The sequence below is a fragment of the Erinaceus europaeus genome, chromosome 2, assembly GCF_950295315.1.
Source record: "Erinaceus europaeus chromosome 2, mEriEur2.1, whole genome shotgun sequence".
NCBI classification, from domain to species: domain Eukaryota; kingdom Metazoa; phylum Chordata; class Mammalia; order Eulipotyphla; family Erinaceidae; genus Erinaceus; species Erinaceus europaeus.
In genome coordinates, this window is record NC_080163.1 from 9,718,980 (window position 1) to 9,742,853 (window position 23,874).

The 23,874-nt window shown below is 45.7% G+C and overlaps 1 protein-coding gene and 1 pseudogene across 6 annotated transcripts; both read right to left on the bottom strand.

Annotated features, from left to right (window-relative positions):
• Window positions 1-1,206: 1,206 nt before the first annotated feature.
• On the bottom strand, window positions 1,207-23,556 carry LOC103127273 (zinc finger protein 268-like). 6 transcript variants are annotated; one of them, XM_060176667.1, is made up of 5 exons: window positions 23,366-23,556; window positions 17,691-17,817; window positions 16,118-16,268; window positions 11,754-11,790; window positions 5,677-6,544 (listed from the first exon to the last, which is right to left on the bottom strand). In XM_060176667.1, the coding sequence occupies exons 1-5, from the start codon at window positions 23,378-23,380 to the stop codon at window positions 5,813-5,815; spliced, it is 1,062 nt and encodes a 353-aa protein (XP_060032650.1). In that variant the 5' UTR covers window positions 23,381-23,556; the 3' UTR covers window positions 5,677-5,812. The 6 variants fall into 6 exon arrangements, with proteins under 6 accessions (XP_016050295.1, XP_060032646.1, XP_060032638.1 ...); XM_060176678.1 differs by having other exon boundaries at window positions 6,461-6,544; window positions 16,118-16,213; XM_016194809.2 differs by lacking the exon at window positions 11,754-11,790 and having other exon boundaries at window positions 1,207-6,544; window positions 16,118-16,213; window positions 23,366-23,555.
• On the bottom strand, window positions 15,604-15,697 carry LOC132537423 (small nucleolar RNA U13; annotated as a pseudogene).
• Window positions 23,557-23,874: the final 318 nt, after the last annotated feature.

Below are 23,874 nucleotides of genomic sequence, written 5' to 3' on the forward strand. Positions count from 1 at the left end.
GAAAGGCAAAAGTGAGCTGGGAAGGTATAAACTTCCTTAGCAACTGTTGCGATGGTTTTAATTGGTGGGATTAACGTTACCCTGCAGGCAGGGCAGGTCTCGAAGAAGACAGATCAAAGGAATGGGATTAATGTTACCCTGCAGGCAGGGCAGGTCTCGAAGAAGATAGATCAAAGGAATGGAATGGGTGGGGATCTTTCAAGCAAAACAATGATTATGTAAATAGGCCATAGTATCAGCAATGCAGGGTGGAGCAGGGGGAGCTGTCTTAATGCCCAACAGTGGTGGTGCACCTGGTTGAGAGTGAGTGCTCACATTACAGTGCACAAGGACCCAGGTTGAAGGCCCTGGTCCCAACCTGCAGGGGGTGGGGGGGAAGCTTCATGAGCAGTGAAGCAGTGATGCAGGTTTCTCTCTCCTCAATTCCTCTCTGTCCTATCAAATAAAAATACAGAAAAAAATTTAAAGACTAAGAAGCAGATAAGGAAACAGCAAATACAGGATGAAAATCTAAACTAGGTGTGATGTCTTACAGCAAAGCTAAGGACCCTGGTGGGGCAGTCGGCGGCAGGAGGGTGGGCTGAGAGGGAGTTGAGGGTTGGGGACACAGAGCATGATGGAGGACTTGCATTTCGGTTCTGCAGACAGCTATCACAAGGAGATAAGCTGTATCCACATGGCAATAAATGTCCTTTAAATAATTCTTGCTAGGGAGCCAGGATGTTGGACCATCTGATTAGGCACACTTCTGACCATGCACAAGGACCCAGGTTCAAACCCTTGTCCCCACCTGCAGGGGAGAAAATTGAGAAGCATTGAAACAGGGCCGCAGGTGTCTTTCTATATTCCCTTTCCCTCTAGATTTGTTTCTATCCAAAGGTGGGGACTGGGGGCTTGCACCTGGGTCCCTGTGCATTGTAGCATGTGCACTCAAGCAGCTGCGGCACCACTCGGTTTGACTTATTTTTCAACGTTCTATTTTATAATTTATTTAGTTTACCAGAGCACTGCTCAGCTCTGGCTTATGGTGGTGCGGGGAGTTGAACCTGAGACTTTAAAGCCTCAGGCAGGAGATTGTCTTTGCATAACCATTATGCTGTCTCCCCAGTGCCACATATGCTGTCTTTACTGCACTTGCAACTCTCTTCACATATGGCTCACTACCGTTGGCAGAGATATGACAAAGGACAATAAAAGCAGCAAATGTATAATTCTTTAAGCTTTACTAAGAAGTTACATATTACAATTACGTTATAATTACAGAACATCATACTCATAAAGAAATAGGGCATTTCTATTTTCTACTAGAATATATTACTCAATAAACTCTTATCTTTTGAGAATTCATTCCTCCGTTTCTTCGTGTAATATCAAACACATAAAGTCCATGTTATGTGGTACACACACTACAACAGAACCCCTGCCAACCCACTGCCACTATTGTACCAGTACCTGGTGGTTCCTGATGTTTTTCATATATCCAAAGTCATTGAATTTTCACAGTGAAAATGTGGAACACTGGTAGAGTACTCTTTAGAGTACTTTGTATGTAACATATATGTTAAACCATTACAGAAAAAGCTCCTAACTTTACCTAATCAGCTCTAAAATCACCATGACACAGAAAACTCAGGGCAAATAACAGCCCATAGGCTGTGACATATATTACACTTCCAAACATGGTTAGATATGAAGAAATAGATCCACGAAAAACAAAAGTTTATTATTTGTGACTGATGCTTCTGTTTCATTCACTGCATTCATAAAATCTGTATGGATGAGCCCTGTCTCCCTTTCTAATGCTATGATGATGCTAACAGTTCCCCGTGATCATGGAAAGCCTTCTCGATGACTGTCGGCACAGTCCATAGAATGTACAAAGCTGGCTGAAGTAGAAGAGGTTTCTGATTTCTTGAGGACATCACGCCAGTGCGTTACTTAAAAGGACAAATATGAAGTGATTCTACTTGTGTGGGATGATAAAAAAAAAAAAAAAAAAACTTCTGGAAATGGACGTGATGGTAACAAAACTATGAATCCACTCAAAGAGCTGGGATGACTGCATAATGGTCCTGCAAAAGACGTTCCTGCCTGAAGCTTTAGGTTCCATGCCCATCACCACCATAAACTAGAGCCCATCAGTGCTGTGATTAAAAAAGAAAAAGCGGGTGGGGGTGCCAGGTGGTGGTCCACCTAAAGGTTCAAACCCCAGGTTCCCACCTGCAGGGGAAAAGTTTCATGAGCGGTGAAGTAGAGCTTCAGCTGTTTCTCTGCCTCTCTCCCTCCCCCGCCACTCTCAATTTCTCTGTCTTTATCCAATAAATAAATAAATATTAAAAATCCACTTAACACCCTGGATTACAGAAGCCAGACCTTCCACCTTCTGCAACCCATAGAGAATTCTGGTCCATACTCCCAGAAGTATAAAGAATAAGGAAGCTTCCAACAAAAGGGATGGGACATGGAACTGTGTGAATTGTATCCGTTATCTTACAAGCTTGTTAATCATTATTAAATCACTAACTGAATTTTTTTTAAATCCATTTAATACCCTGAATTATACTGTTAACATGGTTAAAATGACAAATGTCACACACTACTTCTCAAGATCCCTAGAGAAAAGTTGCAAGTTTGATAGCAGGAGCAACAATTCAGCCACATCATCACTGGGATTTCAGACCATGTCAATGAAATAACATGGTCACCTTATGGGCTATAATTATGCCTTTTTTTTTTAGTTTTGAACCCTTGTCTGATTACAAGCTTTCTCTGTTATGTGAGTTAGTGTGCAATTTAAGCATCCTACATTGTAAATAAAACTTTCTAGACAGACGTGGCCATTGGATGGCATTACTTTGTGCAGTGAGTTATGCGACCAAAGTCAGGCATTAATGGTATCCACTGGCTTTCTCGTTAACCACCCTATTTATGTCATTTTCAAGTTGCCATGGTCATGGTTCCAAAAGGTTTTACCTACTATGATTTTGCTGGCGTTTGATGTCATTTTTTGTGTGTGTGTGGTTTCCCTGCATCTCTCTAGTGAATAGACCCGCTGATGTACACCAAAATAACTTAAAATCATCCTCAACTTTCACTGCATCCAGATGTGTAGTATCTTCTAAATGAATAGCCTGTGCCTGAGATACAGAACTAAGTTCTCCTGTAAATCACTGAACTCAAGCGTTTCTCTTCTGGGGAGATGAGTCAGTGGTAAAGTCCAGGACTTGATGCCTGGGCTCAGCTTTGATCTCCAGCACTGCACATGCAGAACAGAGCAGTGCTCCATTGTCTCTGCCGCTCTTTCTATTCACCCTGGCTCATAAATCACTAAAGAGTTCTGCTTTCTTCTGAGATACCTGTGATGGAAGAGGACATACCATCAGATGGAAGCCTAATCACTCTCACAGCAGCTAGAAGGTTTTACTATGCAGTTATACAGGACTATGACCAAAACATTCCTGGCATTGTCTCTTCTTCATGAACAGGTCTTTTTTTTCCCCTCTCTTTTGTAAAGCATTTTCATTTCCCCTGGGCCACTTAGTACATAAAGAATTTTTTTTTTTTGGCATGGGCCAGGGTAGAGAGCATAATGATTATGCAAAGAGACTCTTGTGCTTCAGGGTTTGAGCCCCAGGTTCAATGCCCTGCATCACCATAAGCAAGTGCTGATAAGTACTCTGGTAAAAAGTCAAATATAAGAAGGATTTTTTTTTTTGCTCGCGCTATGCCGAATCTGTTGAAGATTAAAAAGAACTGACTTAATGTAGCAGACTTTGCAATATCCATGACACTCAGGGCCTTTCTCCTGTCAGTTTCCTGTGACAGATGAAAACTGACCAGTAAGTACTTAAAATCAGAACACAAATGCTTCTCTCTTGTATGAAATGTCTGTTGTTCAGAGAGTTCAGTTCTGAAAGCTTTCCCAAATACACCATTTGGAAGGTTTCTCACGAGTGGGTTTCTGAAGCTTAATGAGAACTGACTTCTTGGGAAAAGTAACTCGTCCAACGATAACATCCCTAAGATTTTGCTTTTGCCTGACAATTCTGTAAATCACTGGTGAGACGTAAGAAAGGATTTTTTTTTAAATATAGTTTTTAATACCCATTACATTCAGATCTCTCCTGTGTAATGAGTTCATCAAAGACTTCTGAGAAGTGCCTTTTGGGAAAATCATTCTCAACTAGAGATTTTGGTTTTTATCCTATGAGAACTTGCTGACATCTTTGAGATGTGCGTTAGTGGAGAAGGTCATGTAACATGTAGGCCACTCACATGATTTCTCTCACGACTTTTCTGATGTGTGGTTGGAAGAGTCTAGACTTGAAAGCTTTGAACATACAGTTCACTGGAAAGCTCTCACTCTTGCCTGAGACATCTGATGCCAAGTGAGTCTTAACTTGCAGGAATGTTTTCCCATGTATATTCCTAGGATTTCCTCTGGATATGAATGCCTTCTTCTGATCCAGGACTGCTGCCTTTGTAGCAAAGGCATTGTGTGATTCATGCAGCCCATCCCAGGTGAGTTCAACTATGAATGCTGACACTTTCCTTCTCTTTGTGCAGCTGATTCTGTGTAAACTCTAGGATGAACATGCTGCACATCTGAGAGGTCTTTCTCCTGGCTAAGTCAACTGACGTGAAGTAAGTCTTGACTGAAAACAAAAATGTGTTTTACATTTGTTGGACCTACACTCTTTCCCTCATCATGACAAGTTTGCTGACAGGTGAGCACTGTCGTCTCTGTAACGGAGGCTTTAATAGCATTCAAATATGATTTCTTTCCCAAGATTTCCTTATGAATCTGAGGTCTCTCTGAGTGGTGAAGTCTTTTTCTCAAGAAGGGCTTTCTTACGTCTTTTTCTTGCATGGGTTTGCTGATGACATACGAGCTGACACTTCCTTGAGAAGGCTTTGTGACAAAGGAGGCATTCATATGGCTTCTCTCCTGTGTGAGTTCGGTGATGAAGGGTGAGCGCCGCCTTCGAAGTGAAGGCTTTCTCACAATAACAGCATCCAAATGGTTTCTCTCCTGTGTGCGTCCGATGGTGAATTGTGAGACATGCATTCGTGGCAAAGGCTTTCTGACACAGAGAGCACTTATATGGTTTCTCCCTCGTGTGCGTTCGCTCATGAATTGTAAGATGACACTTTCTTATAAAGCCTCTGTTACAGATAAGGCACTCAAACGGCCTTTCTCCCGTATGTGTTCGCTGATGGACCCTGAGATGTGACTTTGTGATGTAGGCCTTCTCACACTGAGAGCATTTGTATGGTTTCTCTCCTGTATGGCTTCGCTGGTGAATCATGAGGCCAGACTTTCTTGAGAAGAATTTATGGCAGACAGGGCATTCGTATGGTTTTTCTCCTGTGTGAATTAGCTGATGAAATACAAGATAACCTTTCGAGGAGAACCCTTTCCCACACTGAGGGCATTTATATGGTTTCTCTCCTGTATGAGTTTGCAGATGACTCATGAGTTCGTACTTTCTCTTGAAGGCTTTGTGACAAACCAGGCATTCATACGGCCTCTCTTCTGTGTGAGTTCTCTGATGTTCAATGAGGATTGACTTGGTCTTGAAGGCTTTGTCACACGCAGTGCATTTGAAGGGTCTGTCTTCTGAGTGAATCATCGTGTGGACAGTGAGCTTGGACTTGCAAGAAAAGGCCCTCCCACATACTGTGCACCTATAGATCTTCCCTAGTTCGTGACAATTTTGCTTGTGAGACATGAGTATTGACTTGGCAGCAAAAGATCTGTGGCACTCGCTGCACCCATAAGGTTTTTCTCCTGTATGAGATCGCTGGTGGACTACGAGATGTATCTTGGTGGTGCAGGCTTTGCTACAGTAAGAACACTGATATGGTCTCTCTCCTGTGTGTGTTCGGTGATGAACCATGAGCTGTGACTTACTGGAGAAGGCTTTTTGACAAGTGTGGCAGTCGTACGGCTTCTCACCTGTGTGAGTCCTCTGATGGACTGTGAGGTAGCCTTTCGTGGTGAAGGCTTTCCCACAGTGGGAGCACTTATATGGTTTCTCGCCTGTGTGAGTTCGCTGGTGAATAATGAGATGTATATTTTGTGAGAAGGTCTTGTTACAGACAAGGCATTCATACGGTCTCTCTCCTGTGTGAGTTCCGTGATGTGCAGTGAGATGAGCTTTTGTCTTGAAGGCTTTCTCACATACTGTGCATTTGAAAGGTCTCTCTCTTGAATGAGTTTTCTGGTGTAAAGTGAAAGACGACTTGAAAGGAAAAGCTTTCCCACACTTGTTGCATCTGTACAACTTTCCCTCTTTATGACATGTCTGCTGGTGACAGACAAGGGCTGACTTTGTGATGAAGGCTTCTTGACACTGCTTACACGTGAAAGTCCTCTTTTCTGTGTGCGTTTGCTGATGGAGCATGAGCTTCGGCTTACTGGGAAACAGTCTCCGACAATCACCGCACTCGTGAAATCTTTTTGCCTCAGGTCTCGGAGGAGTAGCCTTCTCTGGGCCACAAGCATTCGCTGAACAGTCCTTGCAACCATCTGATGTCCTTCCTAAAGGAGAGGAGTCATAATTAGTGAGCTCTAGCTTCAGGGAGAAAACTTATTCACAGAAAAATAAGCTTCATAACGGGAAACAGCAATTGTAGATGGTTTCCCCTCCCCACCTCACCTCCATGTACTATTAAAAAAAAACTGGGGTCGGGTGGTGGCACAGCTGGTTGAGCACATGTGCTACAGTGCCCAAGGAACTGGGTTCGAGCCCCAGGTCCTCACCTACAGGGGGAAAGCTTTGTGAGTGGTAACGTAGAGCTGCAGTTGTCTCTTTCTCTCTCCCTCTCTATATCCACCCCCCTTCCCTCTTGATTTCTGGATGTGTCTATCCAATAAATAAAAATAAATAAATAAATTTAAAGTTAGTGAAAGAACCAATAAAATGGGCTGGGGAGGCAGCATGATGATGATGCAAAGGACTCTCATCATAAGCCAGACCTGAGCAGTGCTCTGTCGGTGTCTCTCTCTGCACCTTTCATTCAAACAAAGAAATAAAGCCTATTAAAAATAGAATCAGGAGAGTCAGGCAGTAGCGCAGCGGGTTAAGTGCACATGGCGTGAAGCACAAGGACCGGCTTAAAGATCCTGGTTTGAGCCCCCGGCTCCCCGCCTGCAGGGGAGTCGCTTCACAGGCGGTGAAGCAGGTCTGCAGGTGTCTGTCTTTCTCTCCCCCTCTCTGTCTTCCCCTCCTCTCTCCATTTCTCTCTGTCCTATCCAACAACAACAATAACCACAACAATAAAAAGCAAGGGCAACCAAAGGGAAAATAAGTAAATAAATATTTTTTTTTTAAAAATCAGTGTGTACTGCACCAAAAAGACTTGGGGGTAGAGGGCGAGGGTTCCAGTCCTGGAACATGATGTCAGAGGACCTTGTGGGCATTGTATTGTTATGTAGAAAATTGGGAAATGCTATGCATATACAAACCACTGTATTTACTGTTGACTATAAAACATTAATCCCCCAATAATGAAAAAATCAGTAAAATACATGTGATCTCTACAGATTATAATCTTATATAACTCTCGGATTTTGATAACTAGCGGACTATTACCTTTTGAGGCTGGGTGGCGGTGCACCTGGTTGGGCACAAACACAGTGTGCAAGGTCAGGAGTTCAAGCCCCTGGTCCCCACCCGCAGGGGGCAGCTTCATAAGAGGTGAAATAGTACTGCAGGTTCTCTCTCCCTCTCCCTCTCCCTCTTCCCTCTCAATCACTCTGTCTCTATCCAAAATAAAAAGATGTGGCTAAGGTGGTAATGCACCTGGTTGAGTGCACACACATAACAGGACACAAGGACCCAGGTTCAGGTTCAAGACTCTGGTCCCCAGGGGGACGCTTCACAAATGGTGAAGCAGTGGTATAGCTGTCTTTCTTTCTCTAACTCTCCCACCCCTCTCAAATCCTCTGTCTCTGTCTAATATATATGGAAAAAGAATTACCTTCTTTTTATTTTTTTTCTTCCCTTTATTTGGATAGAGACAGAGAGTAAGGGCTGGGTGGTGCACCTAGCTGAGCGCACATGTTACAGTGCTCAAGGACCCATGTTCGGGCCCCAGTCCCCACCTGCATGGGGAAAGCTTTGAGAGTGGTGAAGCAGGGCTGCAGGTGTCTCTCTCTCTCTCTCTACCACTCCCCTCCATCTCGATTTCTGACTGTCTCTACCCAATAAATAATCAAAAAAATTTTAAAAAATAGAGACAAGAGAGTAATTGAGTAATTGAGAGGAGAGACAGGGAGACACACACACACACCTGCAGCCCTACTTCACTGTTGATGAAGCTTCCACCCTGAAGATGAGGCTAAGAGATTGAACTGAGGTCTGTGCGAGTGGTGATGTGTCTGCTCAGCTAGATGCACCACCCAGACTTACCTCCTACACATAAATATTCAGGGTAGCAAGTTCACAAAAACTGTGTGTGTTAAGGAAAGATGAAAGAATGGGAGTGGAGACAGAAAAGGAGAAGATAAAAATGAGAGGAGAAAATAGACATACTTATCAGTATTTCTTTTATTTAGTGTTTTTTTTTTTCATATAGAATTAAAACAAAAAAACGTGCTGAGGACACAGTATAATGGTTTTGCAAAATACTTTCCTGTCTGAGGCTCTGAGGTGCCAAATTCAAGCCCCAGCACACAGTCAGAGCTGAGCAGGACTCTAGTGTCTCTCTGGTCTGGGAGGTCTCCCTCTCCCCTCCCCCCCTTTGTGTATTTCACTCTTTTTCAAAAAGATATTTATTTTCCTTTCTGTTGCCCTTGTTTTCATTGTTGTCATAGTTATTATCGTTGTTATTATTGATGTCGTTATTGGATAGGACAGAGAGAAATGGAGAGAGGAGGGGAAGACAGAGAGGGGGAGAGAGACAGACACCTGCAGACCTGCTTCACCGCCTGTGAAGCGACCCCTCTGTAGGTGGGGAGCCAGGGCTCAAACCGGGATCCTTACGCCGGGTCCTTGCGCTTCACGCCATGTGCGCTTAACCTGCTGCACTACCGCCTGACTCCCTTCATTCTTTAAAACTAAATGGAGACGCGTCTGGCTGAGTGCACACATCACCACGTACAAGGGCCAGGTTCAAGCCCCAGCTCCCCAACTGCAGGGGGGAAGTCTCACAAATGGTGAAGCAGTGCTGCGGGTGTTCCACTTTCTCTCTCACTCTGTCTCCCTCCCCTACTTTCTGTCTCTATTCAATAAATAAATTAAATGTTAATGTAATATTTAAAAACCAGTCTGGGGATGAAGAGAGAATAATGGTTATGGAAAGGACTTTCATAACTGAAGCTCTGACGTCCCATGTTCAGTCTCTAGCACCACTATCAGCCAGGGCGCAGCAGGGCTCTGGTCTTTTTATTTTTCTGCTCTCTCTTATTAAAATAAAATTAAAAAATTTTTTCTATTGTGGCCCGGGAAGTGGTGCAGTGGATAAAGCACTGGACACTCAAGCATGAGGTCCTGAGTTCAATCCCTGGCAGCACATGTCAGCCAGAGTGATGTCTGGTTCTTTCTCTCTCCTATCTTTCTCATTAATAAATAAAATATTTTTTAAAAAATAAAATCAAAATATTTATTATTTACAGAGACAGAGAAAAACTGAGAGGGGAGCAGGAGGTAGAGAGACACCTGCAGTCCCGCTTCACCACTTGTGAAGCTTCCCCCTAAAGGTGGGGATCAGGGGCTTGGATCCAGGCCCTTGTGCACTGTAATTTATGCATTTAACCAGGTGTGCCACCTCCTGGCCCCTAAAATACTTTTTTTTTTTCCCTCCAGGGTTATTCGGTGCCTGCGCTACGAATCCGCTGCTCCTGGAGGCTATTTTTTCCCTTTTTGTTGCCCTTGTTGTTTAAATAAAATATTTTTTAAAAGAAATTAACAGCCATTCTAGGAAAAAAAAAAATACAGACAAGGGGCTGGCTGGTGGCTGTCCTTCTAGAGAACTTAGGCTACCACATATGAGGAGTCAGGTTCAAGCCCCCAGTGACCACTTGCAGAGCACGTGCTGCAGTAACTCTTTCTTCTCCCTACTTCTTCAAGTCTTTCACTATCTAGAGAGAGAGAGAGAGAGAGTGAGCACATGGTGTAGTGGAGACCTGTAAGCACTGAGCCCCCTCGATATTCCTGGCAGTAAAAATAAGCAAGTAAACAAAAATGCAGCAAGAGTCAGGAAACATTCATGCTGAGTATTCTGGGGCCTCTGCTAACAGCATGATGCAATTCACGGCGACAGGGGGGTGGGGTGGTGACCTGGTGATTTTCACATGATCATTACCCTGTGTGCATGTCTATCAGCTATCACACTGATAATGTCTTCAATATTATGGCATAAATACTTGTCACAACAAACAAGCAACATTTGTTGTGTCACAAAGCAGTTTTTTTAAAGATGTGCTTACTTTAAAAAAAATATTTATTTCCTTTTGTTGCCCTTGTTGCTTTATTGTTGTCGTTATTGTTGTTGTTACTGATGTCATCATTGTTGGATAGGACAGAGAGAAATGGAGAGAGGAGGGGAAGGCAGAGGGGGAGAGAAAGACAAACACTTGCAGACCTGCTTCACCGCCTATGAAACGACTCCCCTGCAGGTGGGGATCCGAGGGCTCGAACCGGGATCCTTACGCTGGTCCTTGTGCTTTGCACCACTTGCACTTAACCTGCTGTGCGCTACTGCCCGACTGCAGTCTGCAGGTGTCTATCTTTCTATCTCCCTCTCAATTTCTCTCTGTGCTGTTAAATTAAAAAATAAAAGGAGGAAAATAAAATGGAAAAAAAAGGCCACTGGGAGCAGTGGATTTGTAAAAGAAGTTGAGGGTGAAGGAGGAGCTTGAAAGAGACTCCTGCAGACCTGCTTCACTGCTCATGAAGCTTCCTACTGGAGGCGGGGCAGGAAGCGGAAAGCCATCCTTGTGCACCGTAATATGCAAGCTCTAATGGGTACACCACCACCTGACCCCCCCCACATAACCTTTTTTAAAGATTACAATTACGACATTTCCCTCTAATCTTTTTTTTTTTTTTTTAATGTGGTAGACATAGAAATTGAGAAGAGGAGAGAGGGAGCGAGACAGAGACACCTACAGCACTGCTCCACTGAGAGTGAAGCTTACCCCCATAGGTGGGTACTGGGGGCTTGAACCCAGGTCCTTAAATGTACTGTGATGTGTGCACTTAACTAGGAGTGCCACTGCCTGACCTCCCTCCATTTGTGAACTCAGAAAACTGTTTCCTATCAAAGACTTATTTGGAGAGTACTGAGTCAAAAAAAGTCAGGAAGTGAGAGTACATGGCAAAAAAAAAAAAAAAAAAAAGATGTTTAGCAGGAAGTCATAAACATTGAGGTTTCAGTGCGAACAGCAACTTGAGGAAGGAGTGAAGAACTTTTCTGGATAGCAGAGGTCTAGAGAATGGAGAAAATCTGCCCATGGGATACAAACAGTGAGCATCAAATAAAGACATCAAGGTTGGGGGTGGGAGGGAGACAGTATAAAAGTTATACAGAGACTTTTATGCCTGAAGCTCCAAGGTCCCAGGTTCAATCCCCCACACCACCATAAATCAGAGCTGAGCAGGGCTCTGGTAAAAAAAAAGAAAGAAAAAAGAAAAAGTCTTGAGTAAATATTTCAGAAGGAAGTTATAGTGAAATTGTCATTTCCTCCCTTGAAAATATAAGGATAGGGAGCTGGGCAGTGGCACACCTGGTTGATTGCAAGTTACCATGAGGAAGATCCTGGGTTCGAGCCCCCAGCTCAACCTGCAGGGGGGATTGTTTCAGAAGTGGTGAAGCAGGTCTGCAGGTGTCTAGCTTTCTCTGTCCATTTCTATCTCCTCCTCCCCTCTCAAAATCTCTCTTATCCAATAAAACAGAAAGAAAGGAAAAAAAATAAAAGAAATAGTTGCTGGGGTGGTGGATCCATAGTGCTGGCATCAAGTCCCAGCAGTATGTATCCGCCAAAGTAAGAGAGAGAGAGAGAGAGAGACAGAGAGAGAGACAGAGAGAGAGTTAGTTAGTTTAAAGGAACACCCAGCTCCTGAAGATCGGTATTTGCAGACGGGGAACCCACACACGTCCCTAATTGCCAGCAGTATGGATCCACTAAACAGAGAGAGAGAGAGAGAGAGAGAGAGTTTAAAGGAACACCCAACTCCTGGAGATCGGTATTTGCAGATAGGGGAACCCACACATGTCCCTAATTGCCAGCAGTATGGATCCACCAAAGACAGAGAGAGAGAGAGAGCAAGAGGGAGAGAGAGAGAGAGAGAGAATGTGTGTGTGTGTTTAAAGGAACACCCAACTCCTAGAGCTCGGTATTTGCAGACAGGGGAACTCACACACGTCCCTAATTGCCAGCAGTATGGATCCACTAAACAGAGAGAGGGAGAGAGAGAAAGAGTGAGTGTGTGTGTTTAAAGGAACACCCAACTCCTGGAGCTCAGTATTTGCAGACAGGGGAACCCACACACGTCCCTAATTGCCAGCAGTATGGATCCACCAAAGAGAGAGAGAGAAAGAGAGAGCAAGAGGGATCCACCAAAGAGAGAGAGAGAGAGCAAGAGGGAGAGAGAGAGAGAGTATGTGTGTGTGTTTAAAGGAACACCCAACTCCTGGAGCTCGGTATTTGCAGACAGGGGAGCCCATACATGTCCCCAGTACATAGAAATAGGTGTAGCTGGCAGCATCTTTCAAGTGCGAGTGGAATGTCAGTATCAAGGGGTCAAGTGGGAGACTCCACCAGAAAAGAGAAAGCTTGCGACTTGAAGATGAATCAACTTTTAATATGGCAATAAAAAAACAAAAAGGAAAAAAAGTCTGAGTACAGTGCAGGAAAATAGCTCAACTCACAGAGTATAAAGTTCAAATGCCTGAGATTCCCAGTTTCTTTCCAGGGCTCACCCTTATTTGAAACTCTCTCACATGAAGGGAAAAAATATATATTTTTTTAAAAAAATATTTTTTAATTTATTTGTTATTGGACAGACACAGAAAAAGAAATTGAGAGGGGGAGCGGGAGGTAGAGGGAAAGAAACAAGAGATACCCACAGCCCTGCTTCATCACTCATGCAGCTTCCCTCCCTGCAGGTGGGGACCAGGACTTGAACCTGGATCATTAATGTGTGCACTCAACCAGGTACAACACTGCCTGGCCCCCAAATCGTTCAGAAAATAAATCAAGGTAATGGTAGCCATTCTCTCCTACTGATGGTTTCTCTAAGGCATTCTGCATCCAAAAGGCAATCATCTTCCAAACCTCTGACACCATCACTGGGACATTTCTTTACTGGATAGAGACAGAAATTGAGAGGGGAGGGGAGACAGGAGAGAAACACCTGCAGACCTACTTCACCTGTCTGTCTCCCCTGCAGGTAGGAGCTGGGGGCTTGAACCCGGGTCCCTGTGCATTATAACAAGCACTCAACCCGGTGTGCCACCACCCAGGCCCCATTGGTGAGATTCTTATTTGGGGTTTTCAGATGCGATGTGCCTCCTTTCCCCTTTCTCTCCGTACCCTCCACCCCTCCTTCTCGGATACCACTCTCTCTCTGGTAATGTCACTGCCTGCTTTCTCCACATCTTTCACCGTGATCGAATAAGGCAAAAATCCCTCCAGTCAGAGCAGCAGCACTCGGAGTTCCTGGGTAAGCACGTTTATGCCCGACGGGTTTTCATGTTCCAGGTGTAGTTCTCTCCCCCTCTCCTCTCAGTTCCTCTCTGTCCTATCCCCCGCCGCACACCACAAAAAAAAAAAAAATGGCCACAGGAGCAGTGGATTCGTAGTGCAGGCACAGAGCCCCAGCGATAACCCTGGGGGCAAAAAATATGGAAGAAAGATTGCATGGAAGACTAGTCACTAGCCTCTAGAGAGGCAGTAAGACACCAGCATTTCTAGGGGGTGATCTCTTTGTTTCTTTGAGTAAAGACAGAGAGAAACTGAGAGGGGAAGGTGAGTGGAGGGGGGGCAGGCAGCTACTGCCCTGTTTCACCACTCATGAAGCTTCTCCCCTGCAGGTACAGTGCAGGGGCCAGAACCCAGGTCCCTATGCACGGTCTGTAATGTGTGCGACGAGGGGCACCACTGCCTGACACCCGCCCCCCCCCCCAGGAGATTTATAACATCCCATTCAGTGTGATGAGCTATGCTAGGATTTCACAAAAAAGTGGTAAGGAAGGACAGAGCAAAAAGAAAAATATTGGCAAGAGGTTATTTTTTAGTATAACAAGTTTGTACCAGTTGAGCACACGTTACAGTGCACAAGGACCTGGGTTTGAGGCCTAGGTCCCCACCTGTGTGTGGGGGGGTGCTTTGTGAGTGGCGCAACAGTGCCGCAGGTGTGCCTCTATCTTCCCTTCTCCCTCTTGATTTCTGTCTGTCTCTAGCCAATAAATAAATACAATAAAAAATATATTTAAAAAAAAATAAGTGGAGCTCAATGGCCTGGCTCTGTAAAAAGGAAGCGCCCACTCCTGGAAGCAGGCAGGCCACAGTAACCGGAGATATGATCTGTCAGCGAGCACGGACACAGCAGCAGCCAATCCAGGGGTCGGGTGGTGCTGCAACTGGTAGAGAGTGCAGAGATCTCAGGCATCAGGGCCGGGTTCGAGACCCTGGCCCCCACAGGGGTGGGGTGTGGGTGGGATTTAAGACTGCTGCAACAGTACTGAAGATGCTTGCCTCTGTCACTCTCTCTACCCCTCTCGATTTCTCTTTGTCTCTACCCAAAGTTTGTGTCTGTGTGTGTGTGTGCGCACGCGCGTGTCTGTTTTAAGGAACACCCAGCTCCTGGAGCTCGGTATTTGCAGACAGGGGAGCCCACACGCGTCCCCAATACACAGAAATGGGTGTAGCTGGCAGCATCTTTCAAGTGCGAGTGGAATGCCAGTATCAAGGGGTCAAGTGGGAGACTCCACCAGAAAAGAGAAAGCCTGTGACTTGAAAATCAATCAACTTTTAATATAAGAATCAAGTGAATGGGGGCCAGAGGGCAGTGTACTCAGTAGAGCAAACATGTCACAAGGCACACAGACCCCGGGTTCAATTCCCTGGCCCCCACCTGCACAGGGAGGAAGCCTCCCAAGCAGTGAAGCAGGGCTGCAGGCCGCTCCCTCTCACCAAGTCTGTCTCCTCTGCCCTCTCGGTTTCAGTCTCTACCCAATAAATACATGAAATTCTAAACCAAACCACACTAAGCCAACAAGCCACCTCTATGCTACAACCAACTCACTCCATTACTATTACTAGGCATAATGTACACAAAGGAAGTAAAAATATTTGTCTAAAAAAAAAAAAAAAAGGAAAAAGAATCAAGCAGAAGAAAACACCCAAAATCTCAGGAAGCAAAGAGCAAAAAATGAGAGAAGTGGTTGGAGACTTCTTCCTTCTTGTGCCTCTCTCTACCTCCTTCTCTCTCTCTTTCTCTCTCAAATAAATAAATAAATAAATAAATTTAAATTATTTTAACTAGAGAGATACAGGTAACAAGTGAGACCAGAGCCCTGCTCAGCTCTGGCTTACAGTGCTAGGGACTGAACGTCAGAGTCTCAGGCACAAAATCTTTTTTTTTTCTTTCACATCAGACGAGTAGTGTGCCAAGGTCGTAGTAAGGTGGCATGTTTCACACAACCGAGTGAAAACAATCATCCTGCTGATAACCTACAGAGGAACTGGTACAGTATCTTTTTATGTAACCATTATTCTATCTCCTTGGCCTTTTATTTTTTATTTATTATTACATTTTTCTTTCTTTATTATTATAAGCACTGCTCAGCTCTGGCTTATGGTGGTACAGAGAATTGAACCTGGGGCTTCAGAGCCTCAGGCATGAGAGTGTCTTTGCGTAACCGTTATGCTATCTACCCCGCCACTTATTTATCCATTTATGAGAGGGAGATAGTCAACCAGAAAGCGTCAATCCGGCACATGTGAGGCCAGGAATCAAAGTCAGGTCCTCATGCTCGAGTCGAATGCACCCGCCTCCCGGGCTGCACTTCTCTTTTCCTACGTTAACAGACAGTCCTGAGCACTAAAGGCTGAGAGAGGACAGTGTCCATCCCCCACTGCCCTGGCTTTCACCCACTCACTCACCTGCACAGCTCTGACACTTGGCGGCTCCCTTCACCATCCACAGTGGTTCTCCTTTCTCCAACCACAGGAGGGAATCTGGCTTGGCAGCCTGACAGCCTGTGAAGGGAAGATGGGTGAAGACTTGGCACCTGATGTGTCAGCTTGGGGAACTCTAGAGTCGGACAAAGTACTATTTCAAGGGTGGCATCATGTTCTTAAACACTCATTTACTTTATTGATTATTTATTGCCTCCAGGGTTATTGCTGGGGCTCAGTGCTGGCCCGACAAATCCACTGCTCCTTTTTTCCATTGTATTGGGTAGGACAGAGAGAAACTGAGAGAGGAAGGGGAGATAGAGAGGGAGAGAGATACCTGCAGACCTGCTTCACCCCTTGTGAAGTGACCCCCCTGCAGGTGGGGAGCTGGAAGCTCGAATTGGGGTCCTTATGCTTTATTCTAGGTGCACTTAACCCGGTGCACCACTGCCAGCCCCCACTTTATTTTTTTTATAAATCTTTTATTCTTCATAAATCTTTTAAATTTTCTATAGGAATTTCACACTTTATTCAGGAAAATTGAGAACATTTACATGTTAGGCCAAGAGAAAAATAAATAGAGGAGCCCTCTTACTCAATCTCGTCAGAGAGAGAAGCCCCTCTGATAGTCACTTTAATCAAAGATTGGGGGTGGCAGCGTAGAAATAAGGGCACTGCTCAGCTGGTGGTCAGGGACTGAACTTGGGACTGCCAAGTTTTTTTTTAATATGTATTTATTTCCTTTTGTTGCCCTTGTTGTTTTATTGTTGTAGTTATTATTGATGTCGTCGTTGTTGGATAGGACAGAGAGAAATGGAGAGAGGAGGGGAAGACAGAGAGGGGGAGAGAAAAACAGACACCTGCAGACCTGCTTCACCGCCTGTGAAGCGACTCCCCTGAAGGTGGGGAGCAGGGGGCTCGAACCAGGATCCTTCCCCCCGTCCTTGTGCTTTGCGCCACGTGCGCTTAACCCGCTGCGCTACTGCCAGACTCCCCCTTTTTTTTTTTTTAAAGATTTTATTTTTATTTATGAGAAAGATAGGAGGATAGAGACAGAACCAGACATCACTCTGGCACATGTGCTGCCGGGGATTGAACTTGAGACCTTATGCTTGAGAGTCTAAAGCTTTATCACTGCGCCACCTCCCGGACCAGGCCAAGTTGTGTTTTTTTGTTTGTTTGTTTTTGAGACAAAGAGTGAGAGACCACAGCACTCAAGTCTCCTGCAACGCGGTGGGTGCTGGGCTCGGACCTGGCCTGTATAAACGGCAAAGGACCGCACTGTACAAGAGGGCTACTTCTGGGGCCAGGGATCTCCTGTCCTTGGGCGTCAAAGTCGGGTCTGTCACCAGCAGTGCCGTACCTCCAGTCTAGGGCAATACCCTTTACAAACCAGCAGGTCAAAATCTTTTACTGGGGAATGGAAAGCATACAGTCGAGGCCATGGGAAACAAAGTCTGGTCAGCTACGATGCTTCAAGTCCAAGCCGGGAAACACTTCAGGAAGCCTACAGATTTCACTGAGTGAGAAAGCAAAGGAAGGGATGTGTCGCCCTTACCCACGGACACGAGGTTGCTGTGGGTCTCCAGCATGGTGTCCCTGTACAGGGCCTTCTGAGACGGGCTCAGCAACTGCCACTCCTCCCTGCTGAAGTCCACGGCCACGTCCTCGAATGACAGCGGTCCCTGTGAGGACACATGCCACGCGCTGAGATGACACCCAGGGTGTGGAGAACAGGGGCAGGACCGTCTGTCTCCCTCGTGAGAGGGAGTGCCTAGCTCTCCGACTAGAGCATATCCAGGAGAATCCTGGGTCCCAGTCCAGGCAGGTTTCTAGAACCACGTTACCTGGCTTGTAAACAGCAGACATGGGCTGGGGGGAGCAGCGCAGCCTGTGACAGTGCTGGGAAATTGTGCCGATGCAGTCACATCTGCCATGCTGTCCCCTCAGGCTACTGCTAGTTCCCGCACATTCTCCGAGTGCCTGTTTCACCATGTTGTGCCTTCAGGGCATTGTCTATATCCCTGCGATATTTGGAGTGCTTTGGTCACTCCTCCCCCTTCCCATTCTCACGAGAGTTATTATCCTATCCTGGAGTGCTATGGTTACTCCTCCCCCCTCCCATTCTCACGAGAGTTATTATCCTATCCTAGAGTGCTATGGTCACTCCTCCCCCTTCCCACTAGAGTTATTATCCTATCCTGGAGTGCTATGGTTACTCCTCCCCCTTCCCATTCTCACGAGTTATTATCCTATCCTGGAGTGCTATGGTTACTCCTCCCCCTTCCCATTCTCACGAGAGTTATCATCTTATCCTGGAGTGCTATGGTTACTCCTCCCCCTTCCCATTCTCGAGAAAGCTGCTCCTATAAAAGCCCTTCTTCTTCCGCACCTAGCTCTCTTGCCTGTGCTTCACTTCGGTGTTCAGACGCAGGAAAGGCTACTGCGTGAGGTGGCCATTTTCACTACCTCCACGTGGCCCAACCTGCTTCTCTAGCACCCAATTTTGAGGCGCCAGCGCAAATAAAGATTTGTGTTCCCTCTTTGCTCCGGACCTCCTCTCTCTCTTCTCCGCGGCACACAACAACATGACAGCACCAATTTATATGCCGGAGACCCCAGAGTTCCTAGGTCCAGTTAAACAAGAACTGAGCAGTGGTCTGGTCCCCCCCTTTCCCTCTCTCTCTTTCATAATAAATAAAATAAATAAATAAATCTTGGGTGGGCGAACTTGGGTGAAAGCACCTAATTGGGAGCCGGGCGGTGGCGCAGCGGGTTAAGCGCACGTGGCACAAAGTGTAAGGTTCGAGCCCCCGGTTCCCCACCTGCAGGGGAGTTGCTTTACAAGCGGTGAAGCAGGTCTGCAGGTGTCTGTCTTTCTCTCCCCCTCTGTCTTCCCCTCCTCTCTGCATCTCTCTCTGTCCTATCCAACAACAACAATAACTACAACAATAAAACAAGTGCAACAAAAGGGAGTCATTCTTTTTAAAAAATGAAAAAAATAAAAAGCAAGCACCCAATTAAGCTCACAGGTTACCAGGTGCAAGGACCCAGGTTCAAGCCTCCTGTCTCCACCTACAGGGGGGCTTCATGAGCTGTGCAGTGCTATAGGTCTCCCGCTCCCTCCCCTCTCTCTTAATCACATAGACAGTGATTTGATATTTACAACATTTACAAGATAATGGGTACAACTCCACACCATTCCCACCACCTGAGCTCTGGATCCCCACTCCCTCCACTGGAAACTACAGCAGTTCTCCCCAAGTTGCAGATATGGGTTCACTATTATTTCTACAACTATCTGTCTATATTTGTGTATATATATCCCATTTCTCTTTCTCTCCAAGTCACACATACACCTCCATTTTTCCTCCTCTCTAGTTCCTGGTGGAGTTGGAGCTCAGAGGCCTGTGGTCATCTTCCCCCTTCCATTTCTCCCCCTCTGGGAGTATGGATCAAAATTGTTTCTGGGGTGTAGAAGGTAGCAGGTCCTGCTTCTGTAAATGCTTCTCCACTGGACATGAGTGTTGGCAGGTGGATACACACCCCTAGCCTGTTTCTGTCTTTCCCTAGTGAGGCAGGGCTCCAGGGAGGTGAGGTTCCAGGACACACTGGTGAGGGTGTCTGCCCTGGGAAGTCTGGACGGAGTCATGGTAGCATCTGCAACTTGGTGGCTGAAAAGTGGCAAGATACAAAGTGGGACAAAAATGATTAATGAATAGGAAACAAAAAGTAGGAACAGAGCAGATGAGAATAGGAAGCTTAGGTTGGAAAGAAGCCAGGAAGTCCATTCTGGGCATGTTCCTTGGGGCCTATGACTATCGTAGGTTTTTTTTGCTTGAGTTTGATAGCTAACAGAGTTGGACAAGAATATTGTCTGAGAAAACAGTGTCAGAGTTAAAAAAAAAAAAAGGGGGGGGGTAGAAAGTTGGATTAAGGTAGAGAGTAACTCTCATTCTTGAAAAATAATCTATGAATAAAATTAGCTGTATCCCACCTGCCCGACCCAGGGCCTATAGAAATGTATGTTTAACACAGGAGCCTGTGTTCCTGAGTCCCTGTTGGTCTGAGCTCATGGCTCATGGTCACAGCTGGGAGCACCGCAGGCTGCACTCATTTCAGGACCAGGCTTCCTTGAGTGGCAGGGCAGGATACCTCAGCCTCCCTTCGGAGACTAGGGCTATCCCCCCAACCCCTACTCCTTATGGTGAGGGCAAGGTCCTGGAAAGGCCCACAAGAGAGCTTGCGATGACGCTCCTGATGGAAGTGAGCAGTGGTGGTGCAGAGAGGCGTCCATTAGAGGTCCAGACCATCGGATTTGTGTGGGAATCCCAGGAGTCCCTGACTTGGGCCCAAAAGGATGGGGTGGTGTGATATTGAACAAAAAGGACATTTTTAAGTGAGCCAAGTCTCTTGCTCTCATCCAGCTTTTGAGGTCCTCTCTTTATCTGATGACCTCGGACTTTCTCCCAGTTGTTTAAGCACTGAGTGGCATTTGTTGTTCCCAACCAGAATTAGGGTTTTGGGATCTGCTTTCTTTGGGCTTTTCTGCTAGATTGACAAGCTAATTTGATCTAAGTCTGATCCATTAGAAAAATATGATACTTTCTTTAGGTACTTCTATAAGGATTCTAGGCTTATTAGGTCTAAGTCTTTTTCTTTTTAGAAACTTGTTTTTAATTTAATATTTGTTTCCTTTTGTTGCCCCTGTTGCTTTATTGTTATTATTGATGCCGTTGTTGTTGGATAGGACAGAGAGAAATGGAGAGACGAGGAGAAGACAGAGGAAGAGAAAGATAAACACCTGCAGACCTGCTTCACCGCCTGTGAAGCAACTCCCCTGCAGGTGGAGAGCCAGGGGCTCGAACCGGGATCCATACTCTGGTCCTTGGGCTTTGCACCACGTGCGCTTAACCCGCTGTGCTACTGCTGAACTCCCTAGGTCTTCTATAAAGGGATATTATGCACTTTTACTTTGAGTTATATAATTGCCCCATGCTTGTGAATATATGTATACAATATACCCAGTGGTTGGTGTCTCTTTCTCTCTCCCCCTTTCCTTCTCAATTTCTGTCTCTATCCAATAAATAGCATATAAATATTTTTTTTAATATTTAAAACTAAAATACAATTTTTAAAAATCAGTGAACAGCAGAGATTTCATTCTGACAGTTGTGTGGGTTGGGAAGGCAGCAGCAGGGTCATGTTTGGGGAAGGCACACTTCCTGGATCTGAGCACATTCTAACTGTGTCCTCACACAGTGGGGGACGCAGGGATCACTGGTGAATGGTCTTCTACAAAAATGCTAGCCCCATTCCCAAACACACTCTCATAGCATAAGCACCCATACAGCTCAGCCCCTAATGCAGCTTTCCTGGAGGGTAAGGTGTAAACATAAGAACTTGGCAGGAAGACAGACATTCACAGCACAGCACCACGGAAAACTACCGAAGTCATTCCTCCAGTCCAAAAGGGCACCAGAATAACATCTGTAGACATAAAACAATTTGCGGGAGTGGGTGGTAGCACAGTGGGTTAATCACACATGGCACAAAGTGCAAGGATGGGTAAGGATCCCAGTTCCAGCCCCCGGCTCCCCACTTGCAGGGGGGTCGCTTCACAAGCGGTGAAGCAGGTCTGCAGGTGTCTGTCTTTCTCTCCCCCTGTCTTCCCCTCCTCTCACCATTTCTCTCTGTCCTATCCAACAGTAACGACATCAATTACAACAATAACTACAACAGTAAAAAACAAGGGCAACAAAAGGGAAAATAAATAATAATAATTTAAAAAACCATCAATAATCTAAGTCATCAGAAGCAGACAAGGCTAGGGTACATCACCTCTATGTGAGATTCAACAATCAGCCAACACTCAATCTGTGAGGTGTGTGTGGAGCTGGGGAGACAGCATCATGGTTCTGCCTGAAGCTTGGAGGTCCCAGGTTCAACCCCCAGGACCATCACAAACTAGAACTGGGGAGTATAATGGTAAAAAGAAATGAATAAACAAAGCCATGAGGTGATATACGGATAGCAGTACTAATCATCCTTTTTTTTTTTTTTTTTTCCTTTTTTGGCTAGAGACAGAGAGAAACTGAGGTAGAGAGGGAGCCAGAGACACCTGCAGACCGGCTCCACCATTTGTGAAGCTTTCCCTCTGCAGAAGGGGACTGGGGGCTTGAACCTAGATCTTTGTGCACCGTAATGTGAGCGCTTAGCCAGGTGCGCCACCATCTGGCCCCGAAGGACTAGTGACCTTTAAGGAGTTTCCTTGAAAAGAAGCACAAGTCCTCAAGCGGGACCATGCATGCAGAATGACCCACATACACTACCATCCGATTTCAGGAGTTGGGAGGCAGGTCAGCATGTCGGAGCACCAACCTGCATCCTACGGAGCCAAACGCGGCCACGGTGCCATCGAATGCCAGCGCTCACCAGTGCCCTGGTCACTCTCCTCCCTCACCTCTCCTCTCCGCTGTCTCTCCTAACAGCTCCGTATTTAGAGGTGCCTGCCATTATAGATGTACACATACAGGCCGCACATACCAAACCATTCTAAGGCGGTTCAGTTTTTAAAAAAGAGCCTGGTTGGAGAGCTCAGTGCCAAGTACATTCTCTATGCTGGGTGGGTGTGGGGCACCAAAAACAAAAAAAGGGAAAGGGAAAACGCCACTTTTGGTGCAAACACTTCCACTTCCTTGAAGTGTCAGCTCCCAAAGTGAGTCATGTGTCACGAGAAATCAAAAATGTGAACACCGAAACAAGCACAGCTGACTGGCTTGATGTTTGGCCTTGTGATTTCTAAGTTGTAAAGAGGACACTGTCTCTGTCTCTACTCTAAGCTATTCTCAGAGAAAAGAAAAAAAATTTTTTTTTAACTGAGTGGGGAGTGACATTCTGGTCTCTCTCCCTATCTGCCCCTTCCCTCTCGATTCCTGTCTCTGTAAGAGAGACAGCGAGAGAGCAAGAGAATGTCTTGATAGCTAAGAGCAACACAATGTTTAGTTCATCTGAAAAGCCTGATGGTCTTTGGTGAGAGACAGTACAAACTATGTCATCTATGTTTCTCTTATTACAACTGTCAAGAAAAGCAAACACAGGTTCACAACTAGGTCAACCACAGAAGACACTCAGGGACACACTGTCCCGGGGACAGAACCAGGAGCCAAGGAATGCAGGCCAACACTCTCAACAGCTGCATGAATACATGAGTCTTAGAGGAAAAAATCTCACCTGGGTCTTGGTCATCTTCTCCTGTGTGTAAGGACCAGCAGCTCTAGGATGTGCTGTGTCTTGTTTCAGGGGCCTGCCTGGAAGCTGGGATCAGATTTCTCGGCTCAGGCCTCCAAGTCAGGAATCTCCTTGTTATTAGTGAAAAAGTCTCGTCCCTGGAGACTAAAACCTGAGGGTGGATTCAGGAACAAATCCCATCATCAGGGGATGTGAGCCTGGCATGGGAGCCTCTTCCTAGCAGGTGCCCTCAAAGAGAAAGTGCCAACATGCCTTCTGTTTCAAGCACTCCATTAGGACAATGGAATGGGCTAGAGGAATGCTGACTGACAGACAGACAGACAGAAAGATGGATGGTAGATGAGCAGGCTTTCTTTATTATTTATTATTTGCCAGAGTACTGCTCAGCTTGGGTGTATGATGCTGCAGGAGACTGGAGCTGAGGAGTCTGGCGCCTCAGATATGAGAGGTTTTTTGCTTAACTGTTATGCTGTTTCTCTGACGGAGAAAGG